General features: G+C 40.5%; 2 protein-coding genes across 3 annotated transcripts in view; one reads left to right on the top strand and one right to left on the bottom strand.

Moving 5' to 3' along the window:
- Window positions 1-5,570: 5,570 nt before the first annotated feature.
- txndc5 (thioredoxin domain containing 5) lies at window positions 5,571-10,808 on the top strand. The gene is made up of 10 exons (XM_058636807.1): window positions 5,571-5,826; window positions 7,089-7,241; window positions 7,585-7,690; window positions 7,797-7,893; window positions 8,530-8,645; window positions 8,914-9,000; window positions 9,204-9,356; window positions 9,484-9,566; window positions 9,756-9,885; window positions 10,251-10,808. Exons 1-10 carry the CDS (start codon window positions 5,639-5,641, stop codon window positions 10,371-10,373), a joined length of 1,236 nt encoding a protein of 411 aa, XP_058492790.1. The 5' UTR covers window positions 5,571-5,638; the 3' UTR covers window positions 10,374-10,808.
- An 848-nt stretch (window positions 10,809-11,656) lies between these two features.
- bmp6 (bone morphogenetic protein 6) overlaps window positions 11,657-21,615 on the bottom strand; it is a 49,157-nt gene continuing 39,198 nt past the window's right edge. For both annotated transcript variants that reach the window (XM_058636796.1, XM_058636787.1), the window contains 3 exons: window positions 14,994-15,070; window positions 13,850-13,960; window positions 11,657-13,719 (listed from right to left, as the gene is read on the bottom strand). In XM_058636796.1, coding sequence (XP_058492779.1) covers window positions 13,570-13,719; window positions 13,850-13,960; window positions 14,994-15,070 — 338 coding nt within the window. In that variant the 3' untranslated portion in view covers window positions 11,657-13,569. The remainder of the gene's footprint in view (window positions 13,720-13,849; window positions 13,961-14,993; window positions 15,071-21,615) is intronic.

Genomic DNA, 21,615 nt, shown 5'->3' on the forward strand with positions numbered 1-21,615 from the left:
GTTGTCAAGGTAATCCTCAGCCAACAACCCAATAACCACCACGTCCTTCCTCTCCTTTATCCACTATTTTACTATTTCAACTGTGCACTCTTTCTTTCTCTTTCGTTCTTTCTTTCTCCCACCATCTTTTAGTCAGCCAGATTAAAGGGCAAGTCACTTTCCACTGTACATCCTTTGAATGTTATTTTCTGGGAGAGTTCCAACTATGTGGGAGAGTCCTCCCTCTGCTGTCTTTTCCCGGCACAGGTGCCTGTTGAAGTGGCTCCAGTGAGCTGTCTGTAAATGACATTGGTTCTCCTCTGTTGGTCACATCCTGTGTTCAGGATATGATACTCATGGCCATGACTCGTCTCTGTATTCCTAATGGAAACAAGTCTGGCTTTGGATTGTGTGACGCCCAGTTGTGTGAGGACTGTTCTGAACAGGCGCGTGTTGCGCCTGTGGGTGTTACGTGTGTCGCAACATCCGCACGTTAATGGAAACCACACCCCTCAACAGAACTGAGAACCCCATAAATGGAAATGTATGGTCAGGGACGCATTGTGACCTTCTTTGACACAATGTGCAATGATGTTGACAATCCACAACAACATGGGTGAAAATAAAACAAGCATGTGACTCTTTCCAACCAAATGAGTAGTAGATAGACAATTAGCAGCAATTAACCTACATATAATATCATTTTGCTTCTTATTTTTGTAAAAAGACAGACATTAACACTATTGTGAAGGCCCGTGAAATAGTGAAGTGATGTTTCAATACTAATTTAATATGTTTTGATTTGGTGTGAAAGGAAATGCAATGATTCTGCACCTGTTTGGTCTTAATGTACAGAACCACATGCTATGGCTATGTCAAGCAAAACTATCAGACTGACTGAGGGAGCGTTTGTGTATATACACTGGCGCCGCAGGGGCATTTATCCCATGAAACTGCTATGACCGGGTTTTAGAATTCACTTATACAACTTTTCATGGGTGCTTTTCAGTCATACTCCAACATGTCTGCAGCCGTCTCGTTTTACGAACGCATCGTTGTTGTTGCCTTGTCTGTCTTGACATAAAACAAATCACTTGCAGCGTGGGAACGTCGTTGGGCTGTTTTTCATATTCGCACACACACACACACACTCACTAACAGCCTTTCTCTGTTCCTTATTGTCTCTCACTTTCACTGCACCCTCTAACTCCAGGCAATTATGAAAATACATAGAATACCCTCAATCCCCCTGGGGTCTATAAATCCTCATAAGTCTTTTTCCTATTACACCATACTATGGCTGGCCTGGCAAGGTGCCGATCCATCAACAGTGGGTAACCAGTGGACACCCACAACTATGTGACCTCCACTTTACCGAGAAAAATGCAAAATGTGTCAGCAGCGATTTGGTCACGTTCATCACAGCTACATGACATGTTGAGATTAAATAGGTGATGTGTAGTTAATGACTTGTCACGGAAACTGTGAAGCTGTTTAGAGGAGGAGCTCAAATATCATTTTCGCTACAATTAACTTTGGAAATATTGGTGCTTTACGGGGTGATTGACAGCTGGAATGTGAGAACTGTGAGTCACAAGTGGATGTCGCCGACATTTTCTGATACACTTCAGTGGTTGTGAGATCTTTTTCTGGCGACATGTCAGAACAGAAGAGTAATAAGAGCAGGAATGCGATCAATCCGGGGCAGAAAAACTAAACAAAACATGTGATGTGAAATCTCATGGGCCATGTATATCTATAAACACTTCTGTCTCTCTTAAAACAAGAAACTAATGTTTTTTCATGCATGGGTTTTTGACCTTTGCTACTGTTGCTACTGTACAGTAGCTCTTTTTCTGTCTTTCCTGCAAGTTATTGCAGTTATTAATAAAAAATAAAAATAATAATTTGACAAAAGACATGAAAAAAGCAACATATAGTATTCCCCTGCCCTTTTTATCCTCTTTTTTCTTAACTGTAGAATTGTCAGCCAATAACCACAAAAACAAGGTTTAATTCACTCCAAATACATTACATGGTATGTTTGGAAAAACACTCCATGGTGTTTTAGGTTTCTGATCCAGACACTTATGCCACAGGGTGTCCACCAATGAGTTGACATTGAGAGATTTACCAGACTTCTTTCGGCAGATTGGTACACGGTCCTCCATGTGATTGGTTATACAGATATAATAGTCTGTAGAATGTCATACTTAGAATTTATTTTTCAACCAAGCCTTGTAATAAGCAGAGGTATTTTGACACACTGGCACAAGAGTGCCATCAAACAACTCTTGTTTTCCAGAATGCATACTTTTTCCTTAGATGCTGTGAAGTTCATGAGAATTGCAAGTTGTTTTCGTCGAGTTTGCTCTCTGCAATTGAGGTCACGGTCAAAAGGTAACATTTCATGAAGTTCTTCAAAGTAAACGCAAGTTTTTCGTTTTTACAGCTATGGGTTAAAGGTTGTCTGTCTCAGTCTTGGGGTCATTGTAGTATCATCTATCTCTGTTAGAGCGTCTCTTACAAGTATATTACTTTGTCACTGAAAACCCGTGGCCTACTCCCTGTGGACAAAATTGCGTGTGTGTGTAACAGTGGAATTTTAATGGTTGTCAAGGGAACAGCAGGACATCCCCCAACACTTGCTGCCTCAAACGCACTGACAGACACACACTCATCAACACACAAAGCACATAAACACCTCAGTCTATAACACATATATATGCAACTTCAACCACTGGCCGTGCATGGAAAGATCATTTTCACCCACTTTAACAATATAGACATTCAAGAAGACCTGGTTTCATGGAAGAGCTCTGACAGTCTGGAAAATTGTTACCATAGCATTGCTCTAGGCGACACCTCCGTTTCCATGCCGCAACCTCCTCAATCCCTCTTCCCACTCTTCCTGTTGTCCAGATGAAAGGAAAAGGGGGGATGATTAAAGCGAAATACTGTACATATTTGGTTTCATGAAATCACGACTATATTATAAGAGGAAAGGAACTTGCCAAAGAGCTGTTAATCCAGTGAGCACGCAGACAAGCACAAACACACTTGACCGTGGGAATAGATGCATGATTTATATTCGCTGATCCCATTACATAAAACTACAGCCCCCACAAGAGGAGTTGCTTATCCAATGTAATAAACTGGATTAATTGCATTTGCCTAAAAATGTTTCCCAGTTGTGGGGAGGAGGTCAGTGATTCACAGTGAACCACTGGTGTCGAATAGTCCATCTGTCATGTGAACCAGCAGCAGTCACAAAACACCTACACTGTGGTGCAGAAATGTTTAGTTTACATTTACATGTTATAAGCCAATTGTTTTAAGAAATATAGTCTTACATGTTAAAGAAACACTGACTGCCAAAGAGGAACAGCCACCTGAAATTCATTGGATCATTTGTTTTTCTGTTTCTAAGATTTAAAAAAAAAAGATCTCCCATATTCCCAATGAAGTTTTTTCCTCATTGACCTTCCCAGTACGATTTGGTTGGCTTTCTTTTAACAGTAATATTTCAGATTTTGTCGCTTCACATAAATTATCCTGAATGTGGTCCATATTCACATAGTGAGAATCAAGTCAAGTTGAATTCATGCTATATTTTAAGTCAGACAAGTAAGGACATGCTCAAGCCAACAGCCTGCGGCCTGTTGAGCTCTTTTAGTATCAGAAGACGTAAGAGAGAAGAGGTTCTCCATCACAGATGGGACATTGACCAGGCCAAGGAAGCTATTGTCTTTAATAACTGAATTATTTGCCAACTTTCTAAATAAAATAAAATAAATGTACCTGTACCGGATACTATGCTAGTGGAAACGCAACTTAACCGTGCCATGCCGTGCCGAGGTGAGTCGAGTCGAGCCCCAATGGGCTGTGGAGTGTTAACTTATTGATTTAATAAGTTAACACTCCACAGCCCATTAATTAAACTTAATAAATCAATTTAGATATCTGCAAATTTAGTGCCCATTTGTGCCAGGTTTGTAAACCAAAGCCATTAAATTGGTTTACTTATTTACTACAATGCCATTTTTGTGATTTCACTACCCTAGTGTAAAAACAAATGAGACTGACACTAGTTTGGAATAAAGAACACAGGTATAATATAAGTAATAATAATAATAGTAAAGCACAGGCTACTCCTATGTGGTGAGAGGGGCCCCCCAAATCAAATTCAGGTTAGGACACTACAGTATAGAGACTTGAGCTGGCCCTGGGCCCAGACATCTCAACTAATGAATGAGACTGAGGAGTAGAGGTAGGTGTTTACAGATGTATCCCTGACTGACTGGCTGGAGCAGGATGCACAACCAGGCTACTGTGGGCGTTTCCAAACACAAACACATGAGCAAACACAGAATAGTTGACAAAGAAAGAGCACCATTTTAACCCTGAGTTGCAATAAAAGTACACCAGTGTGGTCAAACAACACCACAAAGGACACTTACCTGAGCAGAGCGAGGTCCCTCAACTTGCAGAAGCACACAGGATCCCCTCCTGGAGAGGCCAGGGGGATCCTGGTCCTGGTTTCCTTCTCCCTCTTCTGCTCTCTCGTGTATTTGGCAGCATTTGTCTGTGAGCAGTATACCTTAAAAAGTAAAGGACAGATTTGAATAACATTTTAGTGTCAATGTAGGTTATGGCCGACTGAAGAAATTATGAGATGTTGGTGGTGATCCAGATTCAGTATAGTTATTTAAACAATTGTTATGCTTGTAAGATAGGAAAGTGTATTAATTATATGAAAACCGACCAGCCATAAAGTTTCACATGGGAACTGTGCAACAAGTGGTACTGTGAAGATGTAAGGAGTAGAGTTAACAAAAGTTGAAGTTTGAATTCCCGAGTCAAGGTTGAGATGTGCAAATAGTGATTGCATTGGACAAAAGATGTTGAAGATGGAGCTAAAAATGGAGGAATAAAGGAAGACCACGGTAAGGGTTCATGGTCGTTGTGAAGGAGGACATGAGGACAGTTGGTGAAACAGAAGAGGACACAAGGGATACGGCAAGATGGAGGCAGATGATCCACTGTGGCGACCCCTAAAGGGAGACACCGAGAGAAGATCATGTTTGTTTTGAGTAAAACACACTCGTCCACTACATTACAAGGTACACAGGACACCTAATAAAGTGGCAGAAGTGACACCGGGTATGATCTTCTGCTGCCGGAGCCCATCTGCATCAAGGTTCTTCAATGTGTGGGTGGTTCCTTCAGAGATGTCTTCTGGATAGCTCGGTTGTAATGAGGGCTGACATGCCGTCCAGTACATCTGGCAACAACACACGGGCCACTACTTAACTCACGCCTCGTCCCCATTCTGATGCTCAGTTTAAAAGTCAAAAGGTCATCTTGACCAATTTGCATCAGCAAGCAGTTCAAAGGAGGGTGTACCTAAAGTGAACTGTGAGTATTTTATCACATAGGCTTTCATAATCACAGACCGGTTCTTCTTTAAACTGCCACAGATCAACACAACATCCTCTCCATACAGCCAGCAGGGAAACTCCACATGATCGTGTCCCATCCAGAGTGTGCATTCCTTTAAATCGTGCGTTCTAGAGGGGCGTGCACACTGGGGGTCAGTCTTATTACAGTACACTACAGGCACACTGCTCTGCTGCTCACCGACCGACAGACATTCACCATGGCTCTTGCACTGAATTGCACACCCTTTTTGATGTCTATTATTTGTATTTCGTTGCTTTTTGCTAGCGTATTTTGCGACGCGGACGAAGAAGAAGAAGATGAACATGCCAAGCACTCTTACACGGTGGAGATGTTCAACGCCGCGGTGCCCACCGCACCTCACTTTGTCATGTTTTTCGCCCCATGGTAAGCGAACAGTTGGCAATAGTTTTTTGTTCCTGACGACAGTGATTGAAAATGCAGACAACAGCCTCACATTGTCTTCACAATGCCCCCCACATGCAGAACAATGAAACTGCCTGCCACTTAAAGTTATAGCTAACCGGCACAGTAGCAGAAAGCTAGTTAGCACACAAGCTAGGTGGCTACACTATCAAATATCATGGGTTCACCGGTGTGGTTAGCCTAGCTGCTAACTAGCGTAGCAGCTAGCCAACTCCGGTAGCGTAACGGTTTGCGTTACTTTTCGTGTGTTGGGCTTCGGTGGGACAGTTTACTGTTCGTTCAAAATAAGTTGATAATTTAGCAGTAACTGTTGATATTGAAATTAAAATCACTTTGTTCAGTTAAACTCGTTGACTCGGAGCTGAGGTGGTCTGTCGCTGCACAAAGTTGGAGTTTGGGAAGCTGTGCTTACGTGGCAGCCACTGATTGACCGATGTTATGTCAGTGGGTCTTCCCGGTTTTCCAGGGTGACTGAGCGATTCAGTGATTTGCTTCCGATCATCACTTAACGGAATATATCATTGGAAAAGGGAAAGTGCAATAAATACAGAGACCAAACACGATAAAGATGAGAGCACAAGATCAATTCGTTCATGTTTTAGCAAACCCTGATTACTTAGGCCAACAAGGTGCTCATTAATAACTGAATTATTTGCCAACAATTTTGCCAATCACTTGACCAAACAACACATTCAGGGCAGTGTCATTTTAAGGTTTTGGAAACATTATGTGACATTTTCTACATTTTATGGAAAAAACAGTTAATCAATAATGATAATAATTTATGTTGCAGCCCTACGGACCTTTACATCTAGGGCTGCTACTAATGATTAATCTCTCTTAGATTAGTTGTTTTATCCTTAATATGTTAATTGTTCTAAGTCTCAATACTCAAACATTGCATGAAAGGTTACTACGGTCTAGTTATTATTCTGGATCATTCAGAGCATAGAGTAGATGGCACATGTTTCAGTAGTAGGTAACCATTACATTATGCTACCATAAACCAATAAACTATCATATGCCAAAATCACATGAGCGGTAATGAACGTGTGTCTACTTCAGACACTACTGGTCAGTACAGAGCAGTTGTGTAATCTCTTAACGATGTCTTTTAAGTTTGGGCAAAATATGCATTCCACCAGAACCGTGCATGTAAAAGCTTCAACATTAATCACGTCTGTTGTACACAAAAAAAATGTATAAACCACTGTTGTGTCCAGGTGCGGCCATTGCCAGAGATTACAGCCAGCATGGAATGAACTGGCAGACAAATACAACAACATGGATGATCCTCCGGCGTATGTGGTGAAAGTTGACTGCGTCCAGGACACCAAGTTCTGCTCAAATAATCACGGCATCAGAGGCTACCCTACGTAAGTCACATCAGCAAGTAAAATAAAAATAAAGAATAACTCACTAGCTGTGGCATTTTAGATTAAAAACAAGTCTTACAAACTACTTTTTACACTCCCTTTTGAACAGAAGTGAGACATTGACCTCCATTTTGGTTAAATGTTTTCAAAGTTTCTTAATGACATCCTCTTAAATCTTGGCTCTGTCTCACTGCACCTGCAAACACAGCAATTCCAAGAACATGTTAATGTACAATTATAATTACAAACTACTTGCCTCTGTAATGATAATTATTAGGCTAGCTGGAACATTCTTTGTGTTTGTGTAATTAAAAATGTATGTCTGTGTTCGTGTCCTATTAAGGCTTAAGTTGTTTAAGCCAGACCAGGAGGCTATTAAGTACCAGGGGCCTAGAGATCTGAAGTCTCTGGAGACCTGGATGCTGCAAACACTCCAGGATGAGCCTTCAGTGAGTTGTGTTTATTCACGAAACAGTCCTAAAATCATAAACAAGTGATCCATAACTGTGCAAGAAAAGTTGTGTTCATATTTGCATGTTCTTGATTGTTTTCAAGGAACCAGAAAGTGAACCAGAGCCTCCCAAAGCCCCAGAGCCTAAACAGGGAATGTATGAGCTCACTGCTCTCAACTTTAAGACCCATGTAACCAAAGGTAAGATGTGCTGTTAAGTACTGCTGTAACAGCTAACCTAGGCAAATAGGCAACTTCAACTTGTGTATTGAAACAGCTGTATCCTGCTGAAACAAATAAACTCTTTCTGTTTGTCTTTATTTTTAAACATACTTAGTTTTCATACTCAGTTTTCACGAACACTGGGGAGTGTGTGTGAGAATGGAAACTCCTCATGTCTGTGATTTACATAACTGACAGTTCAACACAAATACTTGAGTCACAATCCACAGTGACGGTCAACACGCTCTGTAACACTATTCTCCAGTCTTCTTGTATTGCTGGACTTTCAGACAATGACTTCAGAAATAAACAGTGTTCGTGATAATTGTCTCCTTGAAATTATGTTTTTTTTAAGCTCAGCTGAAGTTGAATATTTAGAGTTTTAAGAAAAATAAATGTTTCTCCATTTGAGATGGAAAAGGGGCAGGAAATTACTGACTTTAGAAACGGTGTTTACCTTTACATCTTTTCCACAGAGCTATAAAATGTGTAATTGGTTATTTTTGACCTCAGTATAAGAGCTGTATGATTTCATATATGGCATTTGCTCCATGAGATGTAAAAGTAACTTGCAGGTTTTTTTCCTAACACTGCTTCTCTCCCCTCTTGTTTAAGGTGCTCATTTTGTCAAGTTTTTTGCCCCTTGGTGTGGCCACTGCAAAGCCATGGCCCCCACCTGGGATCAGCTGGCCAGCACCTTTGAGCACTCAGATGATGTCAAGATTGGCAAGGTTGGTCTTCCACACTGTGTTCAGGTTCACAGGTTTCTGCTGCAAATATAAACAATTAGCCAGATATCAAAACAGTACAACACTCAACATGAGTGATTGAAGGTAACTAAAAATGGAGTTATTTAGACTGTTTTTGTGAAGGTCTGAGTCTACTTTCTAAATGTTTCATTCTGTTAATGCAAATATCTAAAAGAAAATACTATTACTATTGCATTTATGATGTATGTACCATTGTAATACAGTAACATGTGATGTATTTGTTTTGTAGGTGGACTGTACACAGCACTATGAGGTGTGCTCTGACAATGGAGTACGGGGATATCCCACACTGCTCTTCTTCAACAATGGCCAGAAGGTATGGCAGACATTTTTAGTCCTGACATTTTGTTCTGCAGGTGCAGCCGTTCTAATTAAGCTTAGCCAACATCACTGCCATTGTGGCTCTTTTACTGCATATTATTATAACCTCGATGACATTACATCGCACTGGGACCATTAAATAAACAGATAGAAACAAAGTCACCTGTAATGTAAATGCCTATGTTTGTGTCTTTCTAGAAGGAGCAGTACAAAGGAAAGAGGGACTTGGATTCTTTAAAGGACTTTGTGGACAATCAGCTGAAGGCTGTTGTCGCTGAGGAGCAAGAGCCAGAACCCAGTGAAGAACAAAAAGCAAATGAGATTCCTAGTGATGAGCCAGCCAAAGAGGAGGTAAAATAATTTGAATTCTGGAATTAAAGTTTTGCTTAACATTGGAAAGAAAATCCCAATTTATATTCAAAGAACTTGTAATGTTGTGAAATATTTATGTAATTTTCTCTCCCTTTCCTGTCCACAGTCCGGTGTGTTGGACCTGACGGAAGACACTTTTGCACAGACTGTGTCCAAGGGCTTAACCTTCATCAAATTCTTTGCTCCATGGTAAGATCAGTGTGTTAGAATCAGTGGCATTTTAATGCCACATTGAGTTCACATGTTTAGTTGTCCATTCATACTTTTATTGAATACTGTCCTGCATCACTGAAAGACGAGCACCACTTTGGAAAAAGTGATCACTTTTGTCAAACCTTGGAGTTTTCTCTGTTAGTAAAACAGCGCTCTGTTCTCTAGGTGTGGCCACTGTAAGAACCTTTCTCCAACATGGGAGGATCTCTCCAAGAAGGAGTTTCCTGGCCTCACTGATGTCAAGATAGCCAGAGTGGACTGCACTGTAGAACGCTCACTGTGCAACAAGTATTCTGTAAGTGTGTCGAGGTCTTTACATTACACTTTCTTTTTCTTTGTTATGTTGTTGTTATTCATCTCCCTCCCTAATAAGAAAAGCTCATGTCATGGCAAAAAGCACTGGTGATATCGTGCATCCTGCCATGAGGCATCTCTGCAGCTGCCGCCATTCTTTAGTAAACACATGTGAAACATCTGGATGTTCTGTGAACACTCTCCCACCAGCTCTAATTACTCTGTACATTGCCGTGCACAGTGAAGTCGAGCTGCAGATGTAGCTGTTCAGTCTTAGTCTTTTTATTCTACACTTGTAGTCCAGTGTGTTCTCTTCTTTATACGAGCTTAAACACTGAATACGTGTTTATCATCATCTCTTTCCAGGTTAGAGGTTACCCCACATTGCTCATGTTCAGAGCGGGGGAACAGGGTGACGAGCATCATGGTGGACGCGACCTGGAGAGCCTACATAGCTTTGTGATGAAGCAGGCGAGAGACGAGCTGTAGAAGTAAGCGCCCCCACTGCATATCTGACCAGCAGGACACCACTCACGCTCTCATTCAGTAGCTCCCCTTTATCTCTCTCTGCACTCGGGTTCTCTTCATCAAAGGAATTAGCCTATGGCAGACTGAAGGACTCTTGCTTTTTTCCCCAGTGTTCAAGGACAGAATGATTCAGTCGTGTCTTTGGAATGTGAATGTATTCATCGTTGCTGTTAACAAAGTTCTCCTAATCTGTATTTCTTGGGTCGGGAAATGAGGTAATACTGTGTATTTGGGAAATCCACTTGGCAATGTCCAAATTTCCTTTACAGGTTATGTTTATCAAAAGGGTAACTCTGAAGGACAAAGGTTCTGGGTTAAAAAAAAAAAAGATTGTTTCTGACTTATCTATCTTATGTAGCCATTTGACTTTTTTGAAATACAAAATTTTATACATGGGGTCTGTTGTTAAATCATTAATCTTACGGTACTGTCAGGTAAGAGATTGTAAAAGCTTGCATCACCCAAATAAGATTTTTGAGTTAAGTTGAGGGTACCTCATATTCATGAGTCAAGTGATGGCTCGTCTGACTTAACTCTCAGGGAAACTCAGCAGGTTAGAGGGAGCTGTGATGGGATGTCATGGGAGTCTGACACGGTGCAAGGTCATGACTTGGTTTTTCTCTTTACGATTTAAGGCAATCAATAAAAGTTAAGGATAATTTAAAGGAAACTGGTAAATATCTTGCACTGTGCCTGCTCTGACTCCTGTGACCTCAGCCACTCCATATCTGCTCTTTCTAGCCGTCAGCGTCTCAGGTTTGGACCGTGTTGCTCCATGTCTCTGTTACTGACCATCTTAAGTTAATGGTTAAGTTTAACCATGTCCACTCAAACACCCATTTGCCCCTCCACAAAGATGTCCATTCAAATGCATTACAAATATTAGAATGTCTTTTTAGTGCAGGTTCACATCAGGGATTTGGGAAGCAACAGCAGACGGAGCTGGAGGGGATAGATCAGTCTCTTAGTCCCAGTATTGAAAGAACATTCACACCGTTTGTGATGCCACTGTTTTCTCTGTGTTTGTGAAGCTTTTACAAGCACACTCCTTTGGATGGACACTTTTATAACACTCAAGACACAACTGAAAGAACATTGACTCAAGCTCTGGTTCAGTTTGGCGAGTTACAATCACACCACCTCTTCATACTGTATGTTTTTTTTTCTTTGTGAAACTGGATTATCTTTCTGGGTGACATAAGTGGCTTTGAGACTGCAGCTTTTTTCAGATGATTTTACTAAAAAATTAAATTTACACCCTTTAGTTAAGTCTCATAATAACAAACACTCAATTAGTGATTGATATTGTGAGACCTTATTTGCTGTTGTAAAGACCAACAGTTGTAACAACCCTGGTTTTAAAGGTCTCTTCAGCACCTTTTCTGTCATTAATCCCGACGTAGCAAACTTCATTCACATGCCCAGTACAATGAAAATGCTCTTTGACCCAAGTTCAATGAGAAGTTCATAAACAGTCAGAGACGGCAGGGTTTTTTTTGTCAGTAAAAGTTTTTATGGATAGCACATGGTCCAAAAAAAACCCCTCAGATAAGAAGTTTTTTTCTTGTGAGTCACGGGTTGTTCACTACCCATGTTTTTTGTACAAAAAGAGTAAATAATGGCAAGTTGTAACATGAGATTTCATAGTAAAAAAATTTAAAAAATAAGTTTCAATGTGTTTTTGCATCTGTCTTTGTTATTAAAAGGTATGTGATTTTTCTTCTATTTTTTTTTTAATAAAAGGTGCAATAAATAAGCGAAGAATGTACAAGTATTTACATCAACAGTCTAAACATGATCACAAATGTAAACAGCAGCTTACCAGAGGTATATTTTGTAATTTATAGTTGGTTAGTCATGGAAGGTATTTTGATTCTTACTGGTGTTAGTTTTTCAGTTAGATATGGTCTCTAAAAAAGACTGTCATTCAAACTCACAGTAACATGTTCAATTGGACAGAATGTTGCCACTGGACACACAACTCGACATAGTTTTTACCCTCAGGGTTTGAAAAAGCAGAGGGCTAATTTCAGAAATCTGGCACAGGAACCGTTCTGTCGGCTGGTTTTGACTCGCTAAATGTTTTTCCACAATCTCTCCCGAGTTGTCCGAGGTGGAACGTTTGTTAACTTAGCGCGCGCAGCAAACGTAGAAATGGCCATTTGTGGTATGTTGGAGGGATAAGGCCGTATTCTTCAGCTCTTTGGAGAAAAACACCAGTTTAGCCAGAACATGCATCAGACGATGAGCCCGTCTGGTGAATCGCAGCTCAGCGTGAGTCTGGCAAATATTGACACGGAGCGGATATTTGGAGCAGTGCACTAAAATAGCATGCGGTCACTTAGGTTCAGTCCATATTATATTTTAGGAAGGCAAATATGGCTTGAGAAGAAAACATATAAAAAGGAAGGGGATATGAAACAACGGCGTCAAACGCATTATTCGTTTGGTGTGAGATTGTTCAGGTTAATATCTGCACTGGAGAGGAAACTGGTCCTGTATTCTCCCATCTGAAACTCAAACCTTTGGTTTCCAGTGCTGTGATGACACTGAAGCCACTCCCTGTGGAGACAGTCGTCCGTCAGTATTTACACACAAGCCTCTTCTGAGAACAGAGCCTCTGTGTTTTATATATAAATGTATAGAAGATAAAGAAAGCAGCACTCGGACTGGTCCAACAGTTTAGATTTGCCCTCACCCCTCTCAGTGAGGGAGAAGGTGCAGTAGCCTCTTAGCCATTTATACACACACACACACACGTCCATAGACACAATATACAGACAGACGGACACCCCCACTTTTAAACACACACATTCATTCATTGCAGATCCATGAAAGAAGATTCCACTCAAAATCTGGTAAAGGGGGCGATAACCATTTGAAGACTCAGCACTTGGTTAGGTTTCAGTTGCTTTCAGGTGACAACTATTATTTAATGCCTTGTGTAGAAACGGTGTCACCGGAAGAGCTTTTGAGCTTTTGTCCAGAATTATTGAATGATCTTTCAGGGTGGACGATCCTTGCTGAGGATCTGTGCAGAGAATTGACCTCTACTGAAGGTCAACATTACTCCGGAGTCTCTGGTGCAGTTGGTTGCAGCCCTTTGCCAACAGCTTCTTTCCATTTTAAACTGAGCCTATGAAGGAGTTTGGTGGTGTCAGTGGCAGCCACAGGCCCGCACCACCATGTTCTTGTATTTCTTCAGTATAACGTTAGAGTTGTCATCAAAGTAGAGCACCGAGATGGCGTGAAGCTTGGTGGGGGCGCAGCACGGCTTTGGTACGTTCTCTGGGTTCATCAGGTGCACCTGAAAAATGAAGGAGATGTTGCGATGAGTGCTACTCCTCTGCTCACCCTGACCTTTCCCGAGCACGTCAGGGAACTACAGTGACCTTTGTGTACCACAAAATAGAGTGGTTAACTCCTGCAGGTCTTACCAGTGTCTGTACAATGGCATGGTTAGTGGCGTTCATGTGGGCGTTAAGAGGGAAGGAGCACTCTCCATCACAGTAGTTGGCTGCGTAGCCTTCAGGAGCAATGATCCAGTCCTGAAACATGGGACAACATTTTAATTTGAGTAAAAAGCAAGAAAGGGAATATGTGTACATTTTTATCCCTACATTTTTTCTCTAATGTGGTAAAACACTAAATGCATTCATTTTATCAAAGTCTGTGTATGTATTGAATAATACATGCAACGTGCAGGGATTCTTTCACCAAACTTATATATCTTGGTTTATCTATTTAAAGAAAACATTTCAGAAAACATTATATTATGTACAAAATTGGTTTACAATGGTTAAGCATCTTTATAAATGAGTGGCCATATAAACATTTGGGTTTGGTAAACACTGGTTTAAACCCGTGGTTCTCAAATTATGGTATGTGCACATGAAACATAACAAAAACATTTTTTTTTAATCTTCTTAATCTAATTTCACTACACCAGTGTCTGACTGATGATATGAGAGCAAATTATGTTATAGGTTATAAATCTGCCTCCTGTGGAAAGTCTGGAGCTGACTTTGCTCGACCTGTTTGCGCCACTGTATATATGTGCATGTGTGTGTGCATGTGTGTGTGTGTGTGTGTGTGTGTGTGTTGGAAGTCTCCCTCTAGATGTCAGTGCTGCGTGAACAGCTCACTATTTGTTCTCTACTTCTTCCTCTGCTTGTTTCCTCACAAACACCTTCTGTGCACAAATACACACACACCAGAGACTCCTCCAGACTACTTTAAGTAGAGAGTAGACTCCCTTTTCTTTACATAGGTTTGCTTGGCAGTTCCAAGGCTCATGAGCCTGGGAAACAGTGGTATTGATGTAAATTATGTAGTGAACTAGTCAAAGTAAAACAAAAAAAACACTAATGTTCTGATAATAATGTGAATGCAAACTTATTTTGTGTGTAAATGTATTGGAAAATATAGTCTAAATAATCTGCAAAGCAAATTCCTTTTTGAGAAATGTTTTATCTTGAAATCCAACAATGTGGACTGATACTCATACTCTCTCTTCACTGCTTTAACCTCATGTGTATTATAACTTGGTTGGTTCTCTGAAAATAAGAAAACGCTTGCTACCTGCCAGCCCAGATCTCGGAAGCTGACGTAGAGCTCGTGTCTTCTGCACGCCGTTTTCTGGTCGCTGCTGTTGTAATCTGTAAGAGACAAAAAACAGAAATCGTCAGGAAACGATCTTTAAGATGCACTCAGACCTCTGCGTCGCCCAGCATGACAAACCTGGTCCTCATTTTATACCTTATGCGTCTTTATGAGCCCATTTAAACCTGATATTACTGAACTTCATCTGTGATCCATTCACACATGGAAAGCCACGTACGACTGTTCACACCTGGCATTAAAATGCATCCTGTTACATCTCTACACCTGTGACCACATGCGATTTAGATTCTATTCAAGACAACAAAATTGTGTTTTTAACAAGGCTGATTTTACAGATGTGTGTTTTTGTGTGTGTGTCTCAGCAGCCGACAGGGAGAGAGAGAAATAAGAGAAGTAAAATAAAGCTCTATTCACGCTGCACTAATATGAAATAGGATTTTGACCAGTAGAAAAAGAAAGTCTGTGGTGATCGGTGTTGATATTGTGGCAGTGAACGGGTTTGTGTCAGAGGACATCAGCTGTGGAGGCGGTCTCTAATCCATCATGAGGACAGATTGTGAGGTAATTGAAAAGATTTCAATTAAACCCAGTGAAAGTTCGGCATTACGGTCAGAATTGAAAATGCTGCACAGCATGAGCACAGAGTGGTGACGCAGTGACAAATGTGTTTATGGCTCTCCTGCTCTGCAGTTTGCTTCATAATTATGTCTGTTCCACTCTGCAGCTGCCCAGCAGCCGGGCGGTCAGTCCCAGGTATAGGTTTGGTTTTTACAGTCGAGAAGGTCATTGCTGGCATCAGTCAACACGCTGTTAGACTGTGACACCAACTTTCCACTGACGCTTCAAGTGCTCTCTCCCTCTCTCTCTCTCTCTCTCTCACTCCCTCACTCACTTTGGTGTCTGGCCTTTATAGTTTTGATTATTTTCTCCTTAAAAAACGTCCCAGAGAAAGACTCAGAGAGTGTGTGACACTGGCTAAAAGGCCCCGAGCTCTTAAAAGATTTGGATTCAGGAGGCAGTTTTTCCTTTGACAAGCTTGACCACCTTAAAACATAAGCAAACTAAGTGTGTTGGTGGCCACACAACGCCTTAAGTAATCCTGCAGCCCTGAGCCCACAAGTGTTTTTATTGCAGTTGGTTTTTGGTCGGCACATATTCAAAGTTTAAAGTTAGTTATAAAACATATAGTGGATGCCTATTTTTGTTTTTTATTTTGACACATAGAATACGGGTCTCTGAGTCCATTGGGCCCAGCAGAGTTACTGCGAGAGCTATTTATACAACAACTTTACACATGGCAAGAAAAATAAAAAGGTTTTCAGCTTCGACTCCAAGCGTCCCTGGCTCTCACATCCAAACCTGTCATCTGCTACATTTTAAAACTTGCTCCCTGCGTTGTAAGCCTGTTCGGTTTAGCCACTTGTCAAGCCGTGCAAACATGGTTGTTTGCTTGTTGTAGGCAACTGAGAGAAACAATTTTATTTACAAGACACAGCCATAGAATACATAAACAAGAAGGTAAAAAAAAGAAGCATTCAAATGAGTTTCCATTCCAGAGAAGTGTGTATTTGTTTCCTCTTTAGGACCCTTTCTGGCATTTCCACTAACCTTCTCAGGACCAGCAGTCCTCATGGAAACTAAAACTTGGTCCTAATGAGGCAGAACCTACTATCTGACAAGCTATTTAAATGTAGGGGTAAGATTTGAATTGTGGTTAGGTTAAGGTTAGGAAGTCAAGGAGAGTCCTTAAAAGTGTATCTGCCCAAACCTGTGTATGTGTGTGTGTGCGTGTGTGTATATATTCATTATGTTGTGGGGACCTAAATCTGTTTACAGTCACATTCAGGGGACTAACATTTTAAGGTGAAGACATGTTTTAAGGTGAGGCTGAGGTCAAGATTAGGATTAGGTCAGTAGTAATTATGGTTACAGTTAGAGTAAGTCTCCAGGAAATGTATGCAAGTCAATTTAATATCCTCTGAAGTCATGGAAACCTGTGTGTGTGTGTGTGCGTGTGTGCGTGTCAGTCATACTGTCAGAGAGTCGGTGCAGACTGACAATTTCACCAACAGCAGTCTTGTTTACTCAGCCAGAGTTAGACACGGACACACACATATACAAACACCCGCACGCAGAATTCATTCATCACTCCAAGTTTCACTCGTACACATGAGCACACACTCTTACAGACGCACACACACACAAACACACAAATTGTTCAAAATGATTTTTCAAATTTGAACAGAAAAATAGAAATCACACAGCACACACACTAAGAAACAGTGCAGGTGTTCTAATCTACACTAATAAGGCCTGATGAATCAGAGCTAAAAAGAATACAAGTACAGCACCACTGTGATTCCAACTGTTTAGGAACCTGAACCAAACAAAAGCAGCATGAATATGATCATCATTTTTCAAAATCCCCCTTTTTTTCCCATGACAGGAAACAACAGCGATCGGCCTTCACACTAAAAATGGCAGGTTTTTGGACCATGTGATACTCAATGACTGTGATTACCTCCCAGAATGTATACGTTCCACCAAAACAAGCTCCTCCTGACACTATTTTTCACCATCGCTGTGTCCTGAGGTAAGACAAGCTATGAGTGGTTTCATGAAAGACAAACAGGCTTTTTGCTGTGGTCAGTTTTAATGCGTGCGCCCGGCCATTCTCCAAGTTTGACACAGCACCATGGTGATAAGTCTGGCACTGTTAGACCGGTGAGGTCAAAGGGACATGTATAATTGTCACATAGAGTCAGGTGTTTCCCCCATTTATGGTTCCTTCCTTCCCAGAGAGGAAAGGCGGTTTGCTGGATGTGTGCTAATGTGGAAATACAGAGTTTATATGCGTGGAGTGGATGTGTGTGTGTGTGTGTGTGTGAGTGCGAGAAGTACACATGGATACTGTGTGAGATTATTTCATCCTGCCTCCCTGTGGACCGCCTGACCCGCATCTCTATCAGCAAAGAGAACAGATTTACTGAATACAGCTCTTCACAATGAGGAAGCAGACCAGGTCCTCCTAGATCCGCTGCTGTAGGATTACGCAGATTTTTCCTTTTAATTATTCCAATAAAAATAATGTTTTTCTTGCACTGTAATGCACATTTGCAGTGTTTTAACTGTGGAGGAAACCTATTGAAGTGGCCTGATATGAACTTGGAAACGACAAAATTGTGTTTTATCTCACTATTTCAGAACAAAATTTTCCTCACAATTCCTTTCAAAAATCTATCATCCAAAGGTTCAAAGGTTCAAGTATTAAGAAATATAAACCCTCTTCCTCTTTGTCTCATAGACGTCATCACACACTTTATTTTCCTCGCACCTCCCGGCCCCACTGAGCTATCAGCATTTACCGTTTGTGGGTCTCTTTATAAGGAATAAAGCAGATATTTACTGTGGGCTTTCATTGAGTGTAAGGGCTCAGATTTGTGGGGCCCATAAACCACATCTCTGCTTCCTGTCTGTAAAATTTAATGCCACACATTTACTGCTGAGCGCTGGCTCCCATGAGGATACCATTCATTTCTTTTTCCTTACAGCGAGCGAGGAAGGAACTTCTCACACTGACTCGACTTATTATGATTGTAAAACGTATACTAATGATGTTGCTTATTAAAAATTTGGTGGTGGGGGGGGGTTTACACTTATAATTATTGTGATTATTCTGGTAGGTTCTACAGTTAACAATAATACAGCATACATCCAAAAAGTTATGTGAACATGAGTGCGGGTATGTGCTCACCAAAGTGACGGTGGTACCGTAATAAAGAGTTTCATAGTTTCACAATTATTACTGCTTCCATGCTGATGATTGTAAATCATTTCATCTCCTTTTGTTTTAAGACTACGGATGTAATTTAGCAATTGTGCTAATTCCAGGATATTTACATTGATGTGCGCTGTCCTAATCTTAATTTGCCCTTCAGTTTGTGACAGATTATGTGCACATAGCACCGAGTTGAACACTATCGACCAGGGGTGTCAAACATACAGCCTGCGGGCCAGAACCGGCCCACCAGAGGGTCCAATACGGCCCACAGGATGATGTTTTTTTATTTATTATTATTTCATAAAATGCTATATTTTTCAGTTTGAGATGCCTGTGACTAAATGTTTGTGCCTTTGTAGATCCACTGTGGTAAGTTGTAATGCACATGTGTAAATGGCTATAACATTGTTGAAATTACACTTATTTTTTCTCAAGAAATGACAGCATAAATTGATATGACTCAGCATAAATGTGTTTTTAACAGCTTCAAAGTTCATAAATGGTCTAAAATAGTAGATACTCAGGTCTGTGGTATCATCCCATCCCTATTTTAAAGTCTTATATTTGTATATAAGATAAATTCACATTAATTCACTCACATCATAAATCTAACTTTAACTTTGGATGCTTGATGCTAGTTTGGGATATTCTGCCTCTAGGGGGCACTGAATAAGGGAAATCTTTGTACTTTATCCTGTATTCAGCTGCATGAATGTGTTTGCATGATCAACAGTGATGACTCAGTCAGAGTACAAAGTTTGATTAAAACGGGCATTGCTTATTCAGAACATAACTTCTAAATCCAGACAATTCACATTTCAAACGAGGAGCTAAATCACAGATTTGGCCTTGAGAGCTGAAAACTTCTCACCACATCCACATGTGACAAAGTTCATCTCAATAAAAATTCCAACACTTGAAAAAAATGGTGCTCAAATAATATGTCAAACCTTGACTTCTCTGTGTTTTGCACATCTGATGTCATTGCCTAAAGATGTGAGAAGATTCCCCAGCGGTTAGTCACTGAATTTATCTGGAAGAAGAATGTTTGAACAGAGTTTTAAAAACAACATCGTATTGTAATTGTAAACCGTTTGACAAGCACAAGTGGTGTCAACCTACTCCTCTCACTCTTGGCACGGAAGCTTCATACATATATTTCCAAAAATATTGAACACTTCCTTTCAGCATCAGCAGACCGGTGAACTCTCGCGTCACCCGACACTTGCGCGACCGTCAAAGTCAAATATTTGCGTATTAAATGGAAAGAAAAGTTTCCCCTTGCAGAGCTGAAAGGAGCCAGTGGCCAACTGCTGAACTTTACTTCCATATTACGGCAGTTTACCCAGCGGTGTGAACCTGGAAATGTTTCCCTGTGGGTACGCAAACATCCGCTTGACCATGTGAGCGTAAAACACTGCACTAAGCACAGTTCACATTGAATTCATTGACAGCAGTTGCCCCGTTCCCACCCTGTGTATTCAATAGCAGCGGAAATATTACTCATGACTGAAAGTGAAGACTGTAGCTGTGCCACACTGAGACTTTTGATATAGTGCGTGGTGACTCAGGCTGATATTAACCCTTCACTAACTTTAACACTACCTGCCCTACATTAATGTAGTTATAATGTCATTAATTAAACATTAACGATGATGCTGTTCACTTTGTGTATGTCAGGACAGTATGAAAGATATAACTGTGGAATACTGTGCACAGGAAGTATTAGTAACCGGAACTAAAGATTATTTTCGTAACTGATGAATCTGACGACTGTTTTCGAGAAATTGTCAGAAAATGTTGAAAAAGTAAAAAAAAAAAAAAAAAATTCAAAATTATGAAGTTCTTGTCTTGTTTTGAAATAAAACAATTTAATATAATATTCACATTTAAGCAGGAGAAATCTGAAAACCTTTTTGAAAAACAGATTCAACGGTTTGAAACAATCTTTTCATCAAATTATAAAATGAGTTGACTGTTAATAACTGCTGCAGCCCTTTTTATTATTTTATGAATACAATCAGCAGAAGTCGTGGCTGTTGACTGAACCCATCTCGTGAACCAATTCTTAAAGTCTGTAAGTGCTATTCACTTACATACCCACATTTTTAAACATAGAGCCCAGGTTGAGAAATCCCACAATTCCCCTAGAATGTCACAAAAAGAAATGAATAACGTTTTAAATTTAACATAAACCAAGAAAAGGATGTGTTTTCTTTCTTTTCTTTTTTTTTTTACTCTCAATGATTAATGATTATTACCCGTTAAACTATTGAGGAAATGTGCAACCCTAACACATATCACATGTCACATGGAAAGTACAGGGAATTAAAAGATGCCAGTTCATATGTTTTAGCTGCACTGTTCTATGTGTGTGTGTGTGTGTGTGAGATTATGGTCAGCCACAATCTCCCTCAACACTAAGTCTATAGTTTACTCGAGAAATTTCTCAACTCCTTACTCATTTTAGAGAAAAAAAAATTGCAGCTTTACTGTGGAAATTACATGAGCTCCCATCGAGGTGGTAGCGATGGTGGTGGTGAGCTCCATGTGTCCAACATTTAAAATAAAGTCTGGGTCCTCGTCTCGGGCGAAGGAAGGAGAGAGTCCCAACGGCTATGAAGACATGAAAGGAAAATGTCACTGTTGTCTCTCTCTCTCTCTCTCTCTTCTCCCACCCAGCAACCACTACTACTGAAGTTTTATCTTTCTTCCTGTCTTTCATCACAGCGGTTATTAAACCCTGCGAGGGAGCTCCACTATGTCTAATTACTCCAACAGTAAACAAAAGGAGGTCGG

The sequence above is a fragment of the Solea solea genome, chromosome 1, assembly GCF_958295425.1.
Source record: "Solea solea chromosome 1, fSolSol10.1, whole genome shotgun sequence".
Classification (NCBI taxonomy): domain Eukaryota; kingdom Metazoa; phylum Chordata; class Actinopteri; order Pleuronectiformes; family Soleidae; genus Solea; species Solea solea.